Source organism: Canis lupus, chromosome 26 (genome assembly GCF_011100685.1).
Source record: "Canis lupus familiaris isolate Mischka breed German Shepherd chromosome 26, alternate assembly UU_Cfam_GSD_1.0, whole genome shotgun sequence".
Classification (NCBI taxonomy): Eukaryota; Metazoa; Chordata; class Mammalia; order Carnivora; family Canidae; genus Canis; species Canis lupus.
The window spans coordinates 24,063,010-24,082,969 of NC_049247.1; the positions used below are offsets into that span (position 1 = coordinate 24,063,010).

The window sequence follows — 19,960 nt, forward strand, 5'->3', positions numbered from 1 at the left end:
GCCCCCGGCTCCACCGGGCCTGGACCATGCTCCCGCCGCCGCCGCCGCACTCCCTCCGGCCAGGTGCGGCCGCCGGCCCGGCCCGTCCCCCGGTGCTGCGGCCAATAGGCGCCCTGGCCCCGGCCTCCTCCCGGCCCCTCCGCGCCCGCCCGGGGCGCACAGAAGCCGCATTCAGCGTCCCGGAGCGCAGCGCTGCGCCCCCGCCGCCGGCTCAACAAGGCGCGTTTGTCTCGGAAGCGCCAACGGGGCCATTGTCCCACCGCTGGACCCTGAGGCTCGGCTGAGCTGCCAGCCCCGGAAGGGGATTCGAGGGTGCCTGGGAAACGGGGTGGCGTGGTGGTGGTGGTGAGGGCAGCCCAGCCCTGGGCAAAGGGAGGTGGCTAGGACGAGCTGCTGAACTGTCACCGGGGGCTCTGGGGCCCTGAATATCCAGTACGGCCTCCTGCTCCCGGGGCAATACAAGCTGGAGACGTACATTTCGAGGCCCAAATGTGGGTGAGGGGGATGAAGGGGGGTGCCAGAGTCCCTTGAGGGAAGCTCAGGCAAGCGACCCATCTCCAATCAGTCATGGCACTAGGTGGTCTCGGCTGATCCCATCTCTCCGGAGTGTCCTTACAACTGCAGAATGCAGGTGCCCCACCGAGGCCCGCCTCTCTTCAGACCCCAGCTCCCTTCCTCACCCCAGGGGAGGACCAAAGACTGGCACAAATGCCGCCCTGGTTTGGGAATGCAGCTCCACCTGTGGGCACCTTGAAATCTGCTGGGCACTCAGCAGAGCTTGGGCTGCATCAGAGCCCTGAGGCCCCCGCCATTGCTGGGCAACTCTAGAACGGGGAAAATTCCACACCAGCATGATTGCCAGGGATTTTCCATATCCAATAGGTTCACCCTCCTGTCTTACCCCAGCACCCTTGCCACAGCCCCGGGAGGCCCGAGCACCCAGGAAAGCCCAAGTCATCCCCTCGGGCGACCCCAATCCCATTCCTGCCTCTGGAAGCACCTCTACCCCACCCTCAAGAAATGCCAGAGCTTAATGTAGCTCTCCCCACCCACAGCAAGGCCCGGCCAAGACAGCCGTCCTGAGTTCTCTGGTCCCTCACTCCCCAAGGGTGGGCCTGCAGCCACAGCCTGAAAAACTTCTACAGGGGCTAAGCACAATGAGGGGCAGAGGGCCAAGGCCCCCAGGTGCCTAGATTGGGGATACATGGAGCCCAGTTCCAAACCCACACTCTGCCACCTGGGCGCTGTTCCTGACAGCCCTTGGCCCCCTGTGAAGCTATTCAGAAATCCCTGTCTGATCTGGGGAGCTGAGTGACCACCCTGCACCCTGGTTTCTGGCTCTGGCTCTGCTGTGAGGCATTGGCAGTCTGGGCAGAGGCATGTCTCTCCAGGCCTTGGCAAGGGCACTGTCAGGGTTAAGTAGGAAGCTGTAAGGATGGCTCAGCAAAGGTCACAAGTCAGGCTGCTGACAATGCCCATACTGGGGGTTACTACGTGGTTTGGCCCACAAGCCTACAAGGTAAAGCTAGGTACCCTCAACTCCAGCCCCTACAGGTTCCTCAGGCACTGGCTTCCATATTCTGGGCTCACTCCAGCAGCAAGTTATGATGATCATAGTTGCTATTTACAGAGCACCCTACTTACCTGACTCAATTGAGCCTGCATAACATTGTCACTGAACCCTCCGCACCCACCACCCTCCTCCAACCCCTAGAGAGACTCCAGAATTTCTACCTCTCATTTACACAGGAGGAAGCAATGTTCACAGAGGAAAAATACCTGGGCTGGAATGTGAACCAAGGGCAGACTCCACTTCACTGGGTGGCCCTTCTCCAACCCCACGAAGTCTTGTGAACATAGAATTCAACTGGTTCCAAAACTCCAGCAGTTTAATAACAAATGCTTCCCCACCCACACCCCATCACAGCAGCAGAATTACAGGTCCAACCATGGGGTGAGGGGGGTGCTGCAGAAAGCCAGGAGGAACAGGAGCAGCTGGTGAGGGGCTGCTCAGGCCCCTACCCCCCATGTCACTGACTCCTGGGAACATCAGAGGCCTCTCCTCTGCCCAGCCACCAACAGGGAGCTCCATCCAACGGCGGCTGGGGTTCCAGCCAGAGAGCGTAAGAGGAAGCCAGCGCCAGCAGGGGGAGGAAGGGGATGAAAACAGAAGAGGCTCTGGTCCTGCCACCAAGCCCGGGTCCTCTGGCCTGCCTGTGCCAAGTCCAGCTGCCAGGAGCAGGGCCACGGGCCTCACTCATCAAAAGGCTGCCACCACTCACACTGGCCTGATCTTCTTGGCCTTCTTCTGAGATCTCACAGCCTCATCATGGGCTTTCCGCTTCTCTGCCAGTTTCTTGGCCTGTGAGGATGAAGGGGGGATCAAGCTGTGATTGCAGGGTACTTCTCCTCCTCCTCCTCAAAGCCATCCCTTTGTATTTATTTATTTATTTTAAAGGTTTTATTTATTCATGAGACACACAGAGAGAGGCAGAGACACAGGCAGAGGGAGAAGCAGGTTCCCTATGGGGAGCCAGATGCAGGGGGATCTCTATCCCAGGAACTCGGATCCCAGGAACTCGAATCATGATCTGAGCCACCCAGGTGCCCCTAGGCCATCCCTTTTTAAAGGCAGAACTTCCAGAAAAGTTAAATAGGCAGTTTACTAGGAGGATAAACAACTATTTGAATAACCTCAGGCAATAAAACAGGTCTTTACGTTTGCTTTTAAGTCTCTATTATTTTATGGGCTCACAACGAATTAGGAGAATTCCAGGCTCCCAGAGCTGGAGGTAAATGCTCCATTTACCTTCCTCCTTGGGAAAGCTGCATGCCAATCAAACTTTCACCAGGCTGCTGGGGAGGGGTCAACCTGGAACAGCAGTCTTTCCCCTGCGGCCCATCTGGCACTATCTACTACAAAACATTCACAGGCCTTTCAACCTGGCAATTACAAGCCTGCAAATTTACCTTGCAGAGACTTCAGAGGCAGGCAAAGATGTGATGTGCTCAAGGGTGTTTTCTAAGAATGACTCAAAATGAAAAGCAATCTAATCTTATTAGCAGAAAACAAGTCACTTGTATGAGCTCATAGCAATTCACCCTATGGTTAAATGAAAAACACACTCCCAAACAACCTGTATGTGGCACAATGGCTCCAAAATAATGTATTATACACACAAGAGAAACTGGAGTGCTGTAATTACAGATCATCCCAAAGGCAGGACTGTGAGCCACTTCTACATCATCAATTACAGAATTGTGGCGTGCAGAGAACTTGATTTTTTTATTTTTTTTTATTTTATTTTTTTTACAATGAGCATCTATGACTTTGTAAACGAGAAAAACAAAATGGAAATCTAACCCAAACCTCCCATAGTCCCTCCTGCTTTATACACATCTATTAAGTGGTCATTTGTGAAAGTGGGCACTGAGTCTGCTAGGACAGCTCTGTCCCCAGATTTCAGTAAACTCAGCTGGACAGAGGTGCCTGGGTGGCTCAGCCAGTCAAGCGTCTACCTTTGGCTAAGGTCATGATCTTGGGGTCCTGAGATTGAGTCTTGCGTGGGGCTCCCTGCTCAGGGGGAGCCTGCTTCTCCCCCTTCCTCTGCCTCCCCCCCCCCACTCATGCTCGCTTTCTCCCTCAAAAAAAGAAATAAAATATTTTTAAAACAAAGAAAAGAAAGAGCTAAACGTAAGGAGACTGAAGCCCTGAAGAAAGCCCAGGCACGAACTGCTGACACCAATATGCCCACGCAGACCCTCAAGGGTCGAGCCAGACGGGCAACCTAAGAGAAAGGCTAAGAAATGGCCTGGAGGGGGATTGGGGGCAGGGGGGAGAAAGAAATGGCCTGGAGTCTGCACAGAGGAGAGTCAGCTGGCTCCAAAGTTCACCTGTGCAGCCACATCTGGTGGCCACACCTGGAGTCTCAGGCAGGTGGCAGGGGCTCACCTCTCGGATTTTGCGCCTCTTGCCAAACATGATCTTGTTATAAAGGTACTTCTCCCGCTTTTTCATCATCATGATGGCCAGGCGCTTGGCTTCATTCTCCTCCTCCTGGGCTAGCCGCTGCTTGTCCTGCAGCTTCACGGTGCCTGCCATCACTCGGGGCTTCTGCAGACACCAGGAGGACACTTGTGGATGCAGGTCCCCCCACCCCCCCAACCCTCACCCCCACCAGTCCCCTGGCTCTTGCCCTCTGGGCAGGGGCTGGCCCCAGAGATGGCCAGTGGGGCTGCTTCCCAGGCTACACCCCAAGTCAGCTTCCCAGTACCTTCTCCTCCATCCTCTGCTCTTCTAGGGCTGTCAGGTGGGCCTCTTCTTCCTTTTCTGAACCAGCTTCTGCATCTTCTTCCTCCTCCTCTTCATTTTCTCCCCCTTCATCACCATCATCACCTTCCTCATCTTCCTCTTCAGATTCATCTGTATTTCCTATAAACAGCCAGTGACTTCTGAATGCCATGGGAGCCTGCTCTCCTCCTTGCAGGGTGGGAGCTGGGGCCAGTTACCACACTCTTCAGCCATGAAGACATTCCAAAGACAGTGCAGGGCTGTCCCAGTTGTGGTTCCCTCTGGCACGTCTCCCCACAGCCCCAACTGTCTCCAGAGGGCACTCCAGGCACCCCCCTTCCTGACCTCTGCCACCTCCTACAAAAATACCAATGACAGCCTCCACAACACTACTGCTTGGTTACTCTGAACATCAAGTTATAAGTGATCGTAGGACACTAATGTTCCTTTCTCCTAAGTCTTAATCCAAAGGTTGGTTTAAAGGGCTCTGTACCCCTGCTGTCCCATTCTCAAGAGCTTGCCACCTTTGTAGCCAAGGGGGGAAACAAGGTGAGGCCAAGGAGTCCAAAGCCAGCCCAGAGGAACCCATCCATCCCATCACCTGGTCCACTCACCTGGGTGCTCTCCCCGCTGCAGGGCCAGCAGCTTCAGCTTCTCAGGAGGGATGTAATCTCCTTCCTTCTCTGACACGAAGGGCGAGAGGTGTGGAGGCAGCTGCACTCCAGGGAAGTAGTCTGCCACGGGGAGGAGGAGCCGGGCATTCACACAGTCAAACACCCACTGAGGCTGCACATAGTACCTGGTGGCAGAGATGAGTCATGGAAGCAACCCGAACCCCCATGGCATCTGGGGCTTGAGACAGACCTCTGCCCCCAGAAACCCACACAGGTGGACAAAGATGAGCTCCTTAGGGACCTACCTGCCAAGAACAGGGGTCTGCTGCCCAGGCCGGTCGACAATCTGGTGGGTGACGCAGGAGTCTGTGACATCATATGTAGCCCCAATGCACAGAGACTTGTCCCAGGATACATCCCCCCCAAAGCTCCTACAGGCACAGGGGGAGACCACAAGAGTATTCAGCAGCATGAAGTGCCTGCCCCAGGACCCAGTGGTTTACAAAATCACTCTCCTAGGACACACCCATCTCTTCCCCACATCAGGATCGTTATTGGGCCGACACCTCCAGTGTGGGCCCAGCAGAGCCTGCCCTGAGCCAGCGAGAAAGTGGTGCCAGCTGCCCTCTGACAAGTGCTTCCTGTACGCTCAGGTGCGTGCTCAACATTCTCCATGCCCGCTCTGGTCAATCTACACAACAGCCCTGAAGGGTGGATATTGACACCATCCTGACATTACTGCTGGGCATCCATGGGGGACCCAGCCCAGAGTGTGGCAGACACTGTCAGCCTTGTACCTGATTACAAAAGCCAGGGCTTCACGTGGCACCTCGCGGTTCAGGAAGAACTTTAGGCCCTCAAAAAGTTTCTTGTGCTTTTCCTGTGCCTCCAGCTCCTTCCTGCGGTCCTCCTCCTGCACGGTCATCTCCTGCCATGAAGAAACCATGGCACTCTCAGGCCTGCCCACTCCCACACTGGAGGACAGAGGCTGGAGATGGTCCCCAACTTCCATCTAGACCCCCCATTCCCAAGCACCCCCCCATCCCGGCACGCAGTCCTCACCCCATCAGCAGGAAATTCATCCATCTCAGCCTCCTCCTCCACAGGCACCACCATGCGAACCAGACTGGCACCGAGGGCCGCCAGTTTCTATGGGAAAGAAAAGGGCTGCTGCTTGCAGGTGGAGGGTCTTGTCTGGGGGCGTGGTCAGGGTGGCGAAGAGGGAGTAGTGACAGTTCTGGGACATCAGGGGGTTTGGGTTCCAAGGGCAAGCCCTAAGCCCACCCATTTAGCCATGCACACCCCCACCCCCAGGCCAGTGACCATCGTCTGAGGGGATGCAGGGCTGGTGCTCTGGAAACTTCTCTCACCTCCATAGAACTCTCCGAGTCCAATGCATAGGTGTCCTCACTGGTCTTCGCCTCTGTTTGGGCCTGACTCTCCAGCTGGGAGGCAGGGGAAAGGTCAGAGGGAGAGGATACCACAGCCCCCGCCTCCACGTGGGGAGAGAAGGGCTATGGCCCCCACATGCTGAGAAGGACCTGGGCTGGGCTGGAGCCCTACCTTGGGTGGGTAGTGCAGGTTGAGCAACTGGTAGAGCCGGAAGTTGACGAAACCCAGCAGAGTGGTGTAGAACTCAGTGAAGGTGGCCATGACCCTGTAGTCAACGTCCGTTGGGTGCTAGGGGGCACAGATGACCCGTTGCCAGTGTGGGCAAGGTATTGGGGAAAGGTGGCACCGACGACCCACATAGGACACGGGTTCCAGCCCACCCAGGGCTCCTCCACAGCGGAACCTGCCCTCAGACCTCCTCTCTGTGAGAAGGGGCTGTATGATGTGTCCCACCACAAGCACTCTGGGGGAGGCTTTGGAGGGTTCCCAAGGGCTAGGGGCATCCTAAGGCCTTGCCAGATCCTCAAGCCACAAAAAGGAAGATCAAAGGAACTGGCTAGCGCTCCCCGCCCTTTCCCCCAGCTCCCCACGCACCCTGCCTGCAAGTCCCAGTTCAAGCCAGACTTCGGCCACAGAGGCAGCCTTCCAGGGCTGCTGTGGTCAGAGCTCACCCTGCCCCGAATCACCCCACATTCTTCGTTTAACATCTTCTCTGGGGCTCACCTGTTGGCCTCCCCATGCCTAGCCCCACTGCCAGCCCAGCTGGGAGAGGCGGCCCTGCAGCATGCAGTCTGTCTGCCTCGGTGGACAGAACTTGGCACCCTTAAGCCTTGGCAGGAGCACTGGGACAGACACTCAATTCAGCGACTCCAAGCCCAGGTCCCAGCCAGAATGACACGCACAACTTGAAGACCCAGCACAAGATGGGACAGCTGCCTGGCTCGGCCCCAGGAAGCTCTGGAGGAATGGTGGGAGAAAAGCTGCCTGCTTGGGGCAAAAGCACCCCGCTACCCTCAAGAACTGCCAACCCAGCAAGCAGGGGACATGGAAAGGGTCATCTTTGCCCTTGAGGAGTTGATAAAGCAGAACAGGGGAAGGATCTGGGGGGCCAGACAAAATGCTTTGACTCCTGAGCAGCACTGCTCCCCACAACCAGGGAGGCCAGCCCAGCCCTGCTGACCCCTCAGGCCCTGGATGGCACCATATGCCGAACAATGTCAAAACTGGTGGTGATCACAACATCCCTTTTATGCTGGGCGTGCCTATGACTTTGAGCTGCTTCTCCATTCTGCCCTTAGGCAGTATGTGAGGGCGCAGGAACCCAGAGGTGCGCCACCTATCTTCCCATTCACCCTCCATCCCTCCACCCCTCCAAGAGCATCTGCCAGGGAAGCACCTGAGGACTAACTCCACTCCGTTCTCCAAAGCGCAGAGCAGGTTCCCTTCACCCACCCACCCTCAATCCCACCCTACTACTTGCCTGGGTCCTACTTTGAGGAGCCCAGCACTAGCTGCTCAGGGGAAGAAGGCACATCAGGGCCTCAGTTATGACCCAGGACTGGTCCCCCATCCTCCTGCTGGGAGGAAGTGGTGACAGTGAGCTGGCCAGGGAGGAAGGAGGAATGGGCGGCCTGTTCCCTTCCCCCAGGGACAGCTGTGTGGAGGCTGGCCTCGACAGGGCCCTATTCACCACACAGAGGACATACAAAGACCAGTCTGAGCAGTGTGGGGGTGGGACATCAGAGAGAAGGAAAAAGAGGGAGGGCTAGAGAGGAAGGAGGCATGGCAAGAAGACAGGAAGGAAGGAGGAGAAGAGGAGGGACTAGCCGGGGAAGAGGGGATTGTTGAGGGCCAAGTTGCCTCTCACCCACGGACTGCAGCCTGCCCCCACACATCTCCACTGCCCTGTGGTCAGAGCAGGTTCTGGCCTTGGAATCCCGCCAGCCCAGAAAGAAGGGGAGGGGGCCCAGACCCCCAGCTCAGCCTGGAGCACCTGAAAACCTGGTCAGCAAACAGACTGTCCAGCCAGGCCGGCACATTTGCTGGTCAAGGCACAGGCAGGGAACCGGGCCAAATGCAGGCCCACAGGATGACAAGTTAGGCAGGAGAGCCTGGCCAAGACCACGTGGAGGATTAGAGGCTAATACTGCCCCATGAGGAGGCAAAATCAGGATTTCTTTCTGTGAATCCCTGCCAAAAATACTAGTCTAAAACAAGATAAATAGGAAGAAGTACCATGTGCTAAAAGCTTCTCATGTGCTCACCCTCCCCCACCTCCTCCACTCTCCCAGCCCTGGAGGGGAGTCAGGAGAAGCTGAGGAGTTCAGCAAAACAATGTGGCTAAGGTCTGGCAGCCACTAGTGGCAGGGGGGACAACGACCCCATGGATCTGAGGGTAGGACTGGGCTCTGCCACTGTCCAAGCTTTGACAGCTGCTCCCTGTTCACTCAGCAATTCCAAAGGGCAAAGCACCAGGCACTTTGAAAGATTTTTTTCCCTTAAATCCTCAGAACAAGGCTTAGAAAGGCATATTACTGGCTGAGGCACAGAGAGGTGCAGAAACATGTCCGAGGTCACCCAGCTGGGAAGACTGGAGACAGGCTGGCTCCAGCTCTTACTACGATGCTGTGTGCTACATTCCTCACCCCCCACATCCCACCCCCGGCTGCACTCGGGAACCCAGCACATGCTGGACTATACAGGACAACAAAATCCCCCCTCCGCCCAAGTCCTGTCTACAAGCCAGAGAAGGAGCAACGGCCCAGCACAAGACCCCACCTTCCCTTCCCCACAGGCATACTCACATCATGGGAGAAGGCATAGGGCGTGATCCACACAATGGGCTGCCCCAGCACCTCAGCCTGGTAGTAAATGCCTTTGATGGACAGGAAGACCTGAGGGGAGGGGATGGTATGGTGAAAGGCACTGGGAGGCAGGGATGGTAGCAGAGCAGACCCCCTGCCCCCAGGCAGCCCTGGGCTCACCTTGCGCAGGGCACGGGCAGCAATGACGTAGTGCAGGAACTCCACTGTGAGCCGGCGGCACAGCTGAATGGTCTGTACATGGCACTTGCCAGTCCGTGGGAAGGTGGAGAAGAGGAAGCACATGGAGAGGGCATCATCCAGGTCCCGCAGAGCATCTATGAATGTGGGGTACCTGCAGGGCCAGGAGGGCAGTGCTCACAGGCTCAGTCAGCCTAGGCTCCAAGGGGGGCCCTGAACTCCTTGTCCACTCTGTCAGTCGCTCCAGTGGCCCCATTCCTAAGCAGGCCTAGCCACTACCACCTCCTGACCACAGAGTTAGGCAATGCCCAGGGGCCTGGCAGTGCCAGCTTCCCCACAGCCTTGGGAGGAAGCACAGAATGAGGACCCACTTCAGAGCCCACTTAGCTCTGAGGATCAGAGAAATCCCAATGAGGGTCCTAAAGACACTCACTGCACATCAAGGACTCAGTCTGGACCTACTTCTCTTTGTGATCAAAGAGCGTAGATTGAGTCAGTGTCTAACTCTTTTTCAAAGTGGTAACCATAGTCCAAAGCAAATATATCCGGATGTCCAAAACAGAAAGCAGAAAAATGTGACCTAGTGGGTCAAGGTGGAGGATGGGGGCTGGAATACACTCAACTGCACTTATGGCTGGGCCCAACCACAGGTCACCACAGTGAGTTACATCTTGTCCCTCATCACTCAGGCCTCTGTCTAGTTTGCAGAACCAATTAGAACCAGATGGCAGGGAAGTCTGGGTGGCTCAGTGGTTAAGCGCCTGCCTTTGGCTCAGGTTGTGGTCCCAGGATCCGGGATAAAGTCCCGCATCGGGCTCCCCAGGAGGAGTCTGCTTCTCCCTCTGCCTGTGTCTCTGCCTCTCTCTCAGTCTCTGTGTCTCATGAATAAATAAATAAGTCTTAAAAAAAAAAAAAAAAAGAACCAGATGGCAAAAATATTGGAATTTTTTCAGTCCTGGGCTAGGAAAAGCCAGAGCAAGAAAGCACTTCCAGGATTCCTGTGGCAAATGGGTAAGCTGACGAGAACAACCAACCCTCGGCAGGACCGACTACTTCATGGCTGCCCTGCTGAGGGATGAGGGCCCAGGTCATGGAGGAGACACTGGGGTATGTGTAATAATACTTGGATTTCAGCCCCAGCTGTGACCCAGGATGGGTCACTTGGCCTCACCCAAGCCCAGTGATTTCACTTGGAAAATGACTGCTGGGCCAAACAGTTGGTTTCAAACTGGGCTCGTGTAACTCCCTGGAAATGCCTAGGGACAAGTAGACAGACAGAGCTTCAGGTCTCCATCCCCTAGCCAGGACAATTTTGGGAGCCCCTGGCATGCAAAATGCCCTCCAGAAAGCTTTCTTTTACAGAAGTGTTCTGCTGCTTCAAAAAGGGACTCTGAAAGCCACGAGACCAGAGATGGCCTGGTCCTTCCAGCCCTAGGTGGTGTCACTCCCTGCAATGTGTCAGGAGGAATCTGCCAGTCTTCAAATCATACTGAGATGGAAGAAAGCCTGCAGGGACCTCTCCAAAGACCACAAGAGGAGAGGCATCTGGCTTTCTGGTGGGCAGGCAACCTCAATCTGGTGCCTCAAAGTTTCCTCTGTCTCATGTACAAACCCACCAACCCAGCCAGGACCTTTGTAGAAACAGCACCAACTATTTCTGAGCCATCTGCCTTTTTTTTTTTTAACGATGGCTAAGGAGATGGAGGTGACACAGATTTGGAACACCATAACCACACTGCCACCTGGTGTGGGCATGAATCCAGACACTTGGCTTTTTTTCTCGTGCAAGTTTTGCATTTGCTCCACACAACAGCTGTGTGCCCCAGGCATGACAGGAGCTATCGTTTCTCTCTAAGAGGAGAGCTTGCTCAGAGCAGGAACTGTTCCCAGGCCGCCCAGCTTGCAGGCTGCAGAGCTGTGGTGAGAACACCACATGTCGGACTCCTCTGCTGGGGTTCTCTCCATGCTAGCCCATGGCAGGCCCGACTTAGTGCAGCCAAGTCCATCCAGCCTGGAGCAAGTGTTTCTAGGCTGTCAGCCCCCAAGAGAAGATGGACATTCATTAGCCCAGGATTTCTGAACCTTACCACTACTGACAATTTGGGCTGGTTGTCCTGTGAGGCAGGGACTATCCTGTGTACTATAGGGTGTTTAGCAGCATCCCTGGTCTTTACCCATTAAACACCAGTAGGACTCCTTCCCCTGCTCCATATCCAGTCATGAGAACCACAAATGTCTCTAGGTATTGCCAAATGTCTCCTGGGGACCAAACTATTACTGGTTAAGAACCACTGACTTAGCCAATGGATGAGTAGGACCGCTGAGAAGACTGGGCAAGAATACTCAAGGTCAGAGGCACCCATGTCTGCACATCTGCTCATGTGCCTGGGGTGCAATCCCAGAACTTTGGCTCTCGATCACCACAGGGCCTTTGCACCTGCTGTTTCCTTTATTTCCCTTGGCTAGTTCAAACGTCTGCCCCCCCAGACACCTACTCTGACAAGCCTATAAGTAACGTATGTCCTCTCGGTCCCTTCATGCAGTTAGCATCCCATATGGCGCATGCTGTGACTTGGTTTTTTTTTGTTTGTTTGTTTAAAATTTTTAATTTATTCATGATACATAGAGAGAGAGAGGCCGAGACACAGGCAGAGGGAGAAGCAGGCTCCATGCAGGGAACCGGATGTGGGACTCGATCCCGGGACTCCAGGATCATGCCCTAGGCTGAAGGCAGGCACTAAACCACTGAGCCACCCAGGGATCCCCACTTGCTGTGACTTGTAATTATTCTAGCAATTTGTTTGGTTTTTTGGTCTGCTTCCTCCAAAAGGATGCCAGCAACTTGAGCAGGGTCCTGGTCTTAGTCCCAGTTTTATGACTGAGTTCCCAACTCACCGCTCCTTGACAATGTGGTCAAGTTTGTAGTTGGGCTTGTTGTCCTTTAGACGCTCCACAGTGTTCCACTCACTCTTCCCATATGCCTTCCGGAGCTTCCGGACAAACACCTGGGAAAGAGGAGGAGATCATTGACACTGGGGCCAAGGGCCTCTTCCACTAAAGTGGGATACATGGAACGGGAGGACTCTCAAGGCCTCCTGAAGCTGATCACAGCTATGTGATTGTGCCATCTGATCCCCTCAGCCCAGGATGTAAAAAACAGTGAACTACAAAAAATTTCAAAACTGACCCACACAGATGAGCAGAGCCAGACCGCTATACCATTGTCATGGATAACCAGAGATAACCATTCAGATGCGCTGACTCCACATGTTTACATGAAAACATGTTTTCAGCCCTATTTTCCAACAGAGGCCAAGTGACCCCTTGGCAGGGCAGCTCAGCGCCAGGAAAGCTGGCCTTCATTTTCAGCACCAGTCTGTACAGGCATGAAATAAGCCACGGGCCCAGGTATGGGCCCAGAATGTCCTCCGAATCAATTGATTTCTTCCCTATAAGTACTTTTGGTCAGGCTTACCCTTGGCACTCTTCAGAGGCTCTAAGGCTACGTCTGCTGAATAGTCACAACAGCCATGACCCACAACGGGCCCACTTCCAATGCAGTGAGTTTACGTAGCTAAAAAACCCAGAAGCAAAACAGAGCCAGCCATCTACCTCATGGACTTGGGTAAGAGGGCCAGCAGCAGGTGCTGGCCAGTCTCCTGTAGCCACCAAGTGGCACCTCAAGCACCCCCCCCCCCCCACCACCAGCCCAGGGCTCAGCCTGGCCCTGCCACTCTACAAAGGCTTCAGTAACAGCAGTCTACTTTCAATTACCAGCATTTGGTCTAATGAGGTTTCTACTTTCCCTGCGGGATTTAAGCATTTAATAGTTTCCATTTATGGAATGGAAAGCTTGGTCTCCTGGGAGCAATTCCAGAAAGAATTTGAAAAGGAGCAGTTTCTTTGGGCAGAGAAGAATATACCCAAGAGTCCTTGAAATAGTACCATCTTTGCTTCAGAGGCAATAAATTTATTTTCCAAAGGACCAGGGGAAAGGTACAACAGGTAAAAAGCATTAATCATTTGCCAGATTCCGTGCAAATGATTTCCACACGTGATCTCAGTTAATCCTCAAGACATTCCTTTGAGGTAGAATTACCTCACCCTTCTACAGGCTTGCTCAGAGAGGTCAAACAATCTGCCCAAGGTCACAGTTGGTGGGTCACAGAGCAGTAATGGACCCCATTCAGACCGCAGAATCCAGGCCTCACCTTGTACTCCCGGAACTTGTTGACAATGGGTTCATGGAGGAGGAACTTGATGTCTTTAAGAAGGTAAAAAGTTCGGGCTGCTGTAGAGCCTTTGTTAACCTTCTTCTTATGTTTGGGTTCATGAGGATAAATTCCCTTCAGGATGCACAGCCGCCTGGAAGATAAAGGCCATTCCTTTTGTCAGTAAACGTGCTGAGCACTGGCCACAGCAGGCCTGTAAAACAGCAGTGAACAGGTAAAACAGGGGCCCTACCCTTGGAGAATTCATGTTCCTGTCCAGGATCTGACAATCATAAGCCCCGAAAATCACCTAATGCAGACTGTCACATGTACCAGAAAGGAAACAATCAGGATGTTGACAGAGGCCAGATGGCAGGTACCTCTTTTAGCAGAGGGAGTCAAGAAAGGCCTTGCTGAGAAACCAACATTTCAGACATATAAAAAGTTGAGGGAAAAGCATCCTAGAAGGACAAAGGCTGTAAGGGTGGAAGTGCTGGGTGACTAAAAGTGAGCACACAGCAGGGCTCAAGGATGTGGGAAACTGTGGACTGGACTCTAAGAGGAGCTGAGGACCCCTAGCTGCAGGATCAGGGGTCACTTCTGCCAGAAGGGAAGGGATGGGTGACAAAGACCCAGCCAGAGAATAGCAATGCATTGTACCAGTAGGCCTATTCTGATGACCCGGAGTGGCATGACCCATTCTCCAGCTTCCCTACAGACCCACACCTGGCAAAGCACAGCTCATTAAAGCAAAGCCAGACAAGAAAGAGGAGGGCTATCAGGATTCTAGACAGAGTTTGTGGTAGCACAGGTAAGATAGGAAGGCAGCTGAGTTTTCACCATCACGGAGTGTGACTCACTGTCCAGGCACCCCCACTCAGTTCCTCTATTCCAATCTCCTCCAGCCTCACCTGAAGTCAGCCAGGCTCAGCTGCAGCTTCTTCCGGGCTTTGTTTCGGGTGATGTAGTTGGTGGCAGAGCCTCGTTCATACTTGGGGAGAAAAAAAAAATAGCTGACCATTAGCAACAATTGCAGTGAGGACAATCTCTGGGCATGCCTCATGCCAGAGGCAACTATCACTGTGGCCAAGTAACCAAGAGGCTTCTGGGGCAGGAAATGCTATAGGAAGGGAGTCCACCTGCCTGAACAAGCTCTCCTGCACTGTCCTTACAGTAATCAGTGTAAAGGACACATACATCTGCATGATACTGGGGGCCATGAAGTTGCTATGGATCAGGTGTTACGCTTGGTGGTAGCTCTAAGTACTGGCTGTTGTGATTAATGATTTCCACACATTATTTCATTTACTCCTCACAACCCCATGGCATCGGTGCCATTAAAATTCTCATTTTACTGAGAAGAAACAGGCTCAGCAAAATAACCTATCCAAGTCACATAGTTTTTTAAGGGCTGGGATTCAAACATAGGTCCGAGTCCTGAGCCTCAGGGCCTAGTCCCCTAAGCCAGTTTTTTCAACTTTTTCATTATGACCAACACCTACCACTAGAAGCCTTTTTAGACGCTCCCCCTTAATCGTCCCCTCTCACAACCCCATGAAATGTTAATACTACAAACATACCAGACCTATAATGTAATGTGGTCTTTTCTGTTTGTTTAATTTACAGAAGAGAGAGCACGTGCACACACACAGAAGGAGAGGCAAAGAAGAGACTATTCAGCAGACCCCCCCCGAGTGTGGAGCCCCGACATGGGGCTAGATCCCATGACCCTGAGATCATGACCTGAGCCGAAGAGTCAGAAGCTTAATCGACTGAGCCATCCAAATACCCGTGTAATGTGGTCTTTTTAAAGGGCCATAAACCATTGAAATATCTAAGTCCCCTTCAACTAATTTTTGTTCCCTTATGAGTGATATCCAGTTGAAAATGCATGCTCTAAGCCAAAGCCTCTTCCTTCCACCATTCATTCATTTAACAGAAAATAAGAGGACCTCTACTGTGTTCCAAGTATTAAGCTAGATGCTATGAGGGCAATGAAGACAGAAGGCCTGGTCTCTACCTACCCGCAAGGAGCATACCATCTGATGCAACCATGTGGATGTCTGTAGTGCCAAGATGCTGCCTCATGGTCGCATCTCTGTATCAATGATAAAGAGTAGCAGTGCATTGTACCAGGAATGTCTTTCCAAACACGATCATCCTCTGCAGTAAGACAGCAGGTACCTTGACGGCCAGTCCAGCTCTAAAGAGAGAAACCTATAGCCCCTTGAAAGTATGTTTATTTTTTTTTAACGTTCTTAGTTTATTAATCCTCTCATGAAAAATCTGCACGATCACCACAGATAAAGCCACTGCAGAATCTTTACTCCTTCTGTTGTCCAATCTCCAGCTCACTTTTTGCCAGCACCAACGTTGGCTTTTGCAGTCGCCCTGACTTTCTTCATTCTGTTTTTGTGTTCTTTGCGCTGTTTTCTTGAAGTCTTTTTCTTCTCATACAAGCCATGTTTTGCAAGTCTATGTTTGGGTTCATTTTTCTTTGCATAATCCAAGGAATCATAAATCATGCCAAAGCCAGTTGTCTTGCCACCACCAAAATGGGTTCTGAATCCAAATACAAATATGACATCTGGTGTGGTCTTGTACATTTTGGCTAGTTTTTCCCAAATTTCTGTCTTAGGTACTGTTGCCTTCCCGGAGAGAAGAACATCAATGACCATCTGTTTCCGCTGAAGCAGTTGGTTGGTCATGAACTTCCTGGTCTGGATAGTTACTGTGTAGTTCATGATGGCGGCCGAGCTTCAAGCCGAAAGTATGTTTATAACCCTTCGCTGTCTTACTGCTACCTGTCACAAAATACACCATTTATTCTTTCCTCCAGACATTGTTTACTGGAGATACAAAGATGAGCTTCAGTCTGTCTCAGAAAGCTAACTGTTCATTAAAAGTGTTTCCCATAGCCTTACATCACATATGTGTCTGTCATCATGCTTATTATTTTAAATATCAAGTGGTTAAGTAGTTCTCAACTGGGATGGTTTTACTCCCTGGCTGTGTATGGGATGGAGGGAAGGGAATTAGGCATTTTGGATTGTTGAGTGCCATTGGCATCTAGTGTGTAAGAGGTCAAGATGTTACTAAACACCCTATGATGCACAGGACAGCACTCTACAACAAAGCATTATCTGGCTCAAAATGCTTGTGAAACCCAGCATTAAAAACTGTCATGGGGACGCCTGGGTGGCTTAGCGGTTTAGTGCCTGCCTTCAGCCCAGGGTGTGATCCTGGAGACCTGGGATCGAGTCCCACGTCGGGCTCCCTGCATGAAGCCTGCTTCTCCCTCTGCCTGTGTCTCTGCCTCTCTTTCTCTCTATATTTCTTATGAATAAATAAATAAAAATCTTAAAAACAAAACAAAACAAAAAAAAACCTGTCATGATCTGAGGTGCCTGGGTGACTCAGTCAGTTAATCATCTGCCTTTGACTTGGGACATGATCCAGGGTCCTGGGACAGAGCCCCATGCCAGGCTCCCTCCTCGGCAGGGAGCCTGCTTCTTCCTCTACCTCCCTGCTCATGCTCTCTCTCAAATAAGTAAAATCTTAAAAAAAAAAAAAAAAAAAAAAAAAAAAAAAAAAACCCTGTCGTGGTTTGTATACATAGCTGCATCCATGCTGCAAGGGAAGATTATCCATCTTATTTATTTATTTTAGAGGGTTTTATTTATTTATTCATGAGAGACACAGAGTGAGAGGCAGAGACATAGGTGGAGGAAGAAGCAGGCTCCTTGCAGGGAGCCGGTTGTGGGACTCAGTCCTGGAACTCCAGGATCATGCCCTGAGGCCGAAGGCAGATGCTCAACGGCTGAGCCACCCAGGCATCCCTCCATCTTATATATTTGTAATTCCAGACACTAGCACTTACTGGTTGTTCAACAGCGTGCTGGGTTAAACATAAACAACAGAAACTTACAATCTGAAGGAAACACGAGGCAACTGCATCTTCCTCACTTTCACCCCTTCCCCAATCTTTTCATACCACTAAGGTGATCCTCCATACAGCAACAAACAAATCTTTGAAAAAACGACCATGGTACTTCCCCTTTAGTTGAAGCTTTCTGCACTTGGAATAAAAACCAAGCTCCTCACGTTGGCTCCCAGGCCTTCCACATCTGGTCCCTGTCTAACCTTAACCTCAACAAATGCCATTCTTCCCTTGGTTTACCATACCCCAACCACCTTGATGTCCTTCTAATTTTCTGCACACAGAAAGCCTTTCCCACCTAACAGTCTTGCTAGGGAGTTTTCCGTCAGGTTTGCTCGCTAAGAACTCCCAGGCCCCAGAACCCATCTGAGATCTTCTGATCTTTCGGATTTCAGCCCAAACGTTGAGTTAGAGAGACCTTCCAACACGACACTAACCGACGTAAGTATTCTTCTATATTCTCCGCTCTTCTCTTTCATATCACATTTAACAATCTGTGATCGTTTCATTTGGTTGTTCAGTGTTAACCCTCTTTCCTCGCTAGAAAGTGAGCTCGGGGAAGGCAGGGGCCACATCTGACTGTTTATGTTTCCCTCCCCAGCATCCAGGGCAGGTTTAACAGGGAAGGGAATAACGAGTTTTGGAGATCATCAACTTGACGGAATAGTAAAGTTTACGTAACGTTTATTATTGTTTCAGTAAACAGTTGTCTTCCGGCCCGGTCTGCATTTGGAGTGAAGCTTTCCTTCGCAACTCCCAACATTTACAGCCCTACTCCAAGGTTCTTTCCCGGACTTCATCGGACGAGTACTGCCACCCTCGCCCATCCTCGCACCCTTTCTCATAGTTGCCTCTCATCGCATAGGTCACAGCCGTTTCTGAACACCTGAGGGGCCACGGCCGGGAAAGGTCCAGTCCCCTGGCTCCCTCGCTCCCATCTCCCGCCCGGCCCCCCTCTCCCCAGCGCCACCCCGCCGGGGATACCGCCTCATTCACCTTCTTCTTCTCCAGGCCTCCCATAGCTCCACGTTGAAGGGTCTACCAGCGCCGCGCGGACTGACAGCGCCACTTCCTCTCGCACGTGCCCTGCCTAGGGCCCCGAGGCCCCCACGCCGCGGGCCTTGCGGGCTGCCCGATGATGTGCCTGAACGAGTCTTGGGAAATATTTGGCTTTCCTCCTCGAAAACTTACAACTGAGCTTTCTGAAAAAGATCACCGAGGCCTCTCTTTAGAGTTCTTTCTCGTCTGTGAACATATGACAGTCAGTTTTCATGTTTAAACGAACACAGATATTCAGGCGTTCCTATAACCATCCTGGGGACGCTCGCTTGATTTTTAATAGAACCCCGTTGCATGTTGGGATGCAGGGGGGCGGAAGGCTTGGCGACAGCGCAGTACCTTCTGGGATGCAGACGACAGCCTCGCTGGGAGGTGCGCGAGCGCCGGTCGTGTTGTCACGGTAACGGTTGCTAGGCACCGTGGGAACGAGGCTCCTCCCGAGGAAAAGCGGCCGCCGGGGGCGCTGACTGAGGCTGGGTTGTGTTTTCCGGGGGCGGCCGGGGGCTTTGCCTTTGGTTCATTGGCTCTTAGGGGGATGAAGCAGATCAAAAGCAGAATTTTTTCCTCAGAGAAGCATGGTAACCCTAGAGGCCACTTTTCTGTCGCGAGCCTTAGCGGTGAAGTGACAAATGACAAAAGGCGAAGCAGAGCTATAGAACTCTGGTATATATATATTTTAAAGATTTTATTTATTTATTCATGAGAATGAGAGAGAGAGAGAGAGAGAGAGAAAGACCTAGGCCGAGAGAAGCAGCTTCCCCAGGGGCGCCTGACGCCCTGAGCTGAAGGCGGACGCTCAACCACTGAGCCGCCCAGGCGTCCCTGTGGTATATTTTAAATGTACATTCAGCATGTTTGAGCTTTACTTTCCATATTGTGTTCCTCAAAGGATAATTATGAGGATTATACAAATCTTCACCCCACCTTTGGATGGTGTGTGATGTGGAGACCAAAGGCGAAAGAAATACAGGAAAAAAACCTAAATTTCCGTATAATGTACAGCCCATTGACAAGTACTTGGGACAGACAGGGTGACCTTCCTCCAGGAACTCAGCTGCCTCAACGTTAACATTTTGCTAGAGGCAAAAAGGCAACCTTAGGGACGCCTGGGTGGCTCAGCGGTTGAGCATCTGCCTTTCACTCAGGGCCTGATCCTGGAGACCCCAACAGCTCACATCATTTTGCTGTCCCAACATGCAGCCTGGGTCTTCCTCATCTGGACTCCGAGCTTGGGTGCAAACTTGCTAAGTGCTTTCTCTTCTCTTCCTTTACTTTCATTTAAGGGCTTTTCAAGGAGTATGGTCTTACTGGAACACTTTCACGTCGATTGCTCAGGCTGCAATCTTCTACCTTGTGGCAGCTCTATGGGGAGGAAAAGCCTGCCTCTTGGCTGGAAGTTTGTCCCCTGGCCCGAATGGTAACAAGACCCAGAAACTTGATGTCCTCTCTTC

The 19,960-nt window shown here is 52.3% G+C and overlaps 2 protein-coding genes across 2 annotated transcripts; both read right to left on the reverse strand.

Annotated features, from left to right (window-relative positions):
* Nucleotides 1–1,866: 1,866 nt before the first annotated feature.
* PES1 (pescadillo ribosomal biogenesis factor 1) lies at nucleotides 1,867–18,557 on the reverse strand. The gene is made up of 15 exons (XM_038575648.1): nucleotides 18,447–18,557; nucleotides 14,422–14,501; nucleotides 13,511–13,664; nucleotides 12,195–12,304; nucleotides 9,282–9,453; nucleotides 9,102–9,191; nucleotides 6,469–6,585; nucleotides 6,276–6,350; nucleotides 5,968–6,054; nucleotides 5,703–5,833; nucleotides 5,211–5,336; nucleotides 4,906–5,090; nucleotides 4,275–4,432; nucleotides 3,953–4,114; nucleotides 1,867–2,362 (listed from the first exon to the last, which is right to left on the reverse strand). The coding sequence occupies exons 1-15, from the start codon at nucleotides 18,468–18,470 to the stop codon at nucleotides 2,279–2,281; spliced, it is 1,755 nt and encodes a 584-aa protein (XP_038431576.1). The 5' UTR covers nucleotides 18,471–18,557; the 3' UTR covers nucleotides 1,867–2,278.
* On the reverse strand, nucleotides 15,847–16,269 carry LOC106557831 (40S ribosomal protein S24-like). The gene has a single exon (XM_038575651.1). The coding sequence runs from the start codon at nucleotides 16,252–16,254 to the stop codon at nucleotides 15,862–15,864; it is 393 nt and encodes a 130-aa protein (XP_038431579.1). The 5' UTR covers nucleotides 16,255–16,269; the 3' UTR covers nucleotides 15,847–15,861.
* Nucleotides 18,558–19,960: the final 1,403 nt, after the last annotated feature.

What these genes read in the sequence shown, in the direction of transcription:
- PES1 (XM_038575648.1), bottom strand. Translation starts at nt 18,470, where the DNA reads ATGGGAGGCCTGGAGAAGAAGAAG. An exon ending in ACCTGCACTACCCACCCAAG is followed by an intron (nt 6,351 to 6,468) that starts GTAGGGCTCCAG and finishes CCTGCCTCCCAG; the next exon opens with CTGGAGAGTCAGGCCCAAAC. An exon ending in ATGAATTTCCTGCTGATGGG is followed by an intron (nt 5,834 to 5,967) that starts GTGAGGACTGCG and finishes TCTTCATGGCAG; the next exon opens with GAGATGACCGTGCAGGAGGA.
- LOC106557831 (XM_038575651.1), bottom strand. Translation starts at nt 16,254, where the DNA reads ATGAACTACACAGTAACTATCCAGACCAGGAAGTTCATGACCAACCAA.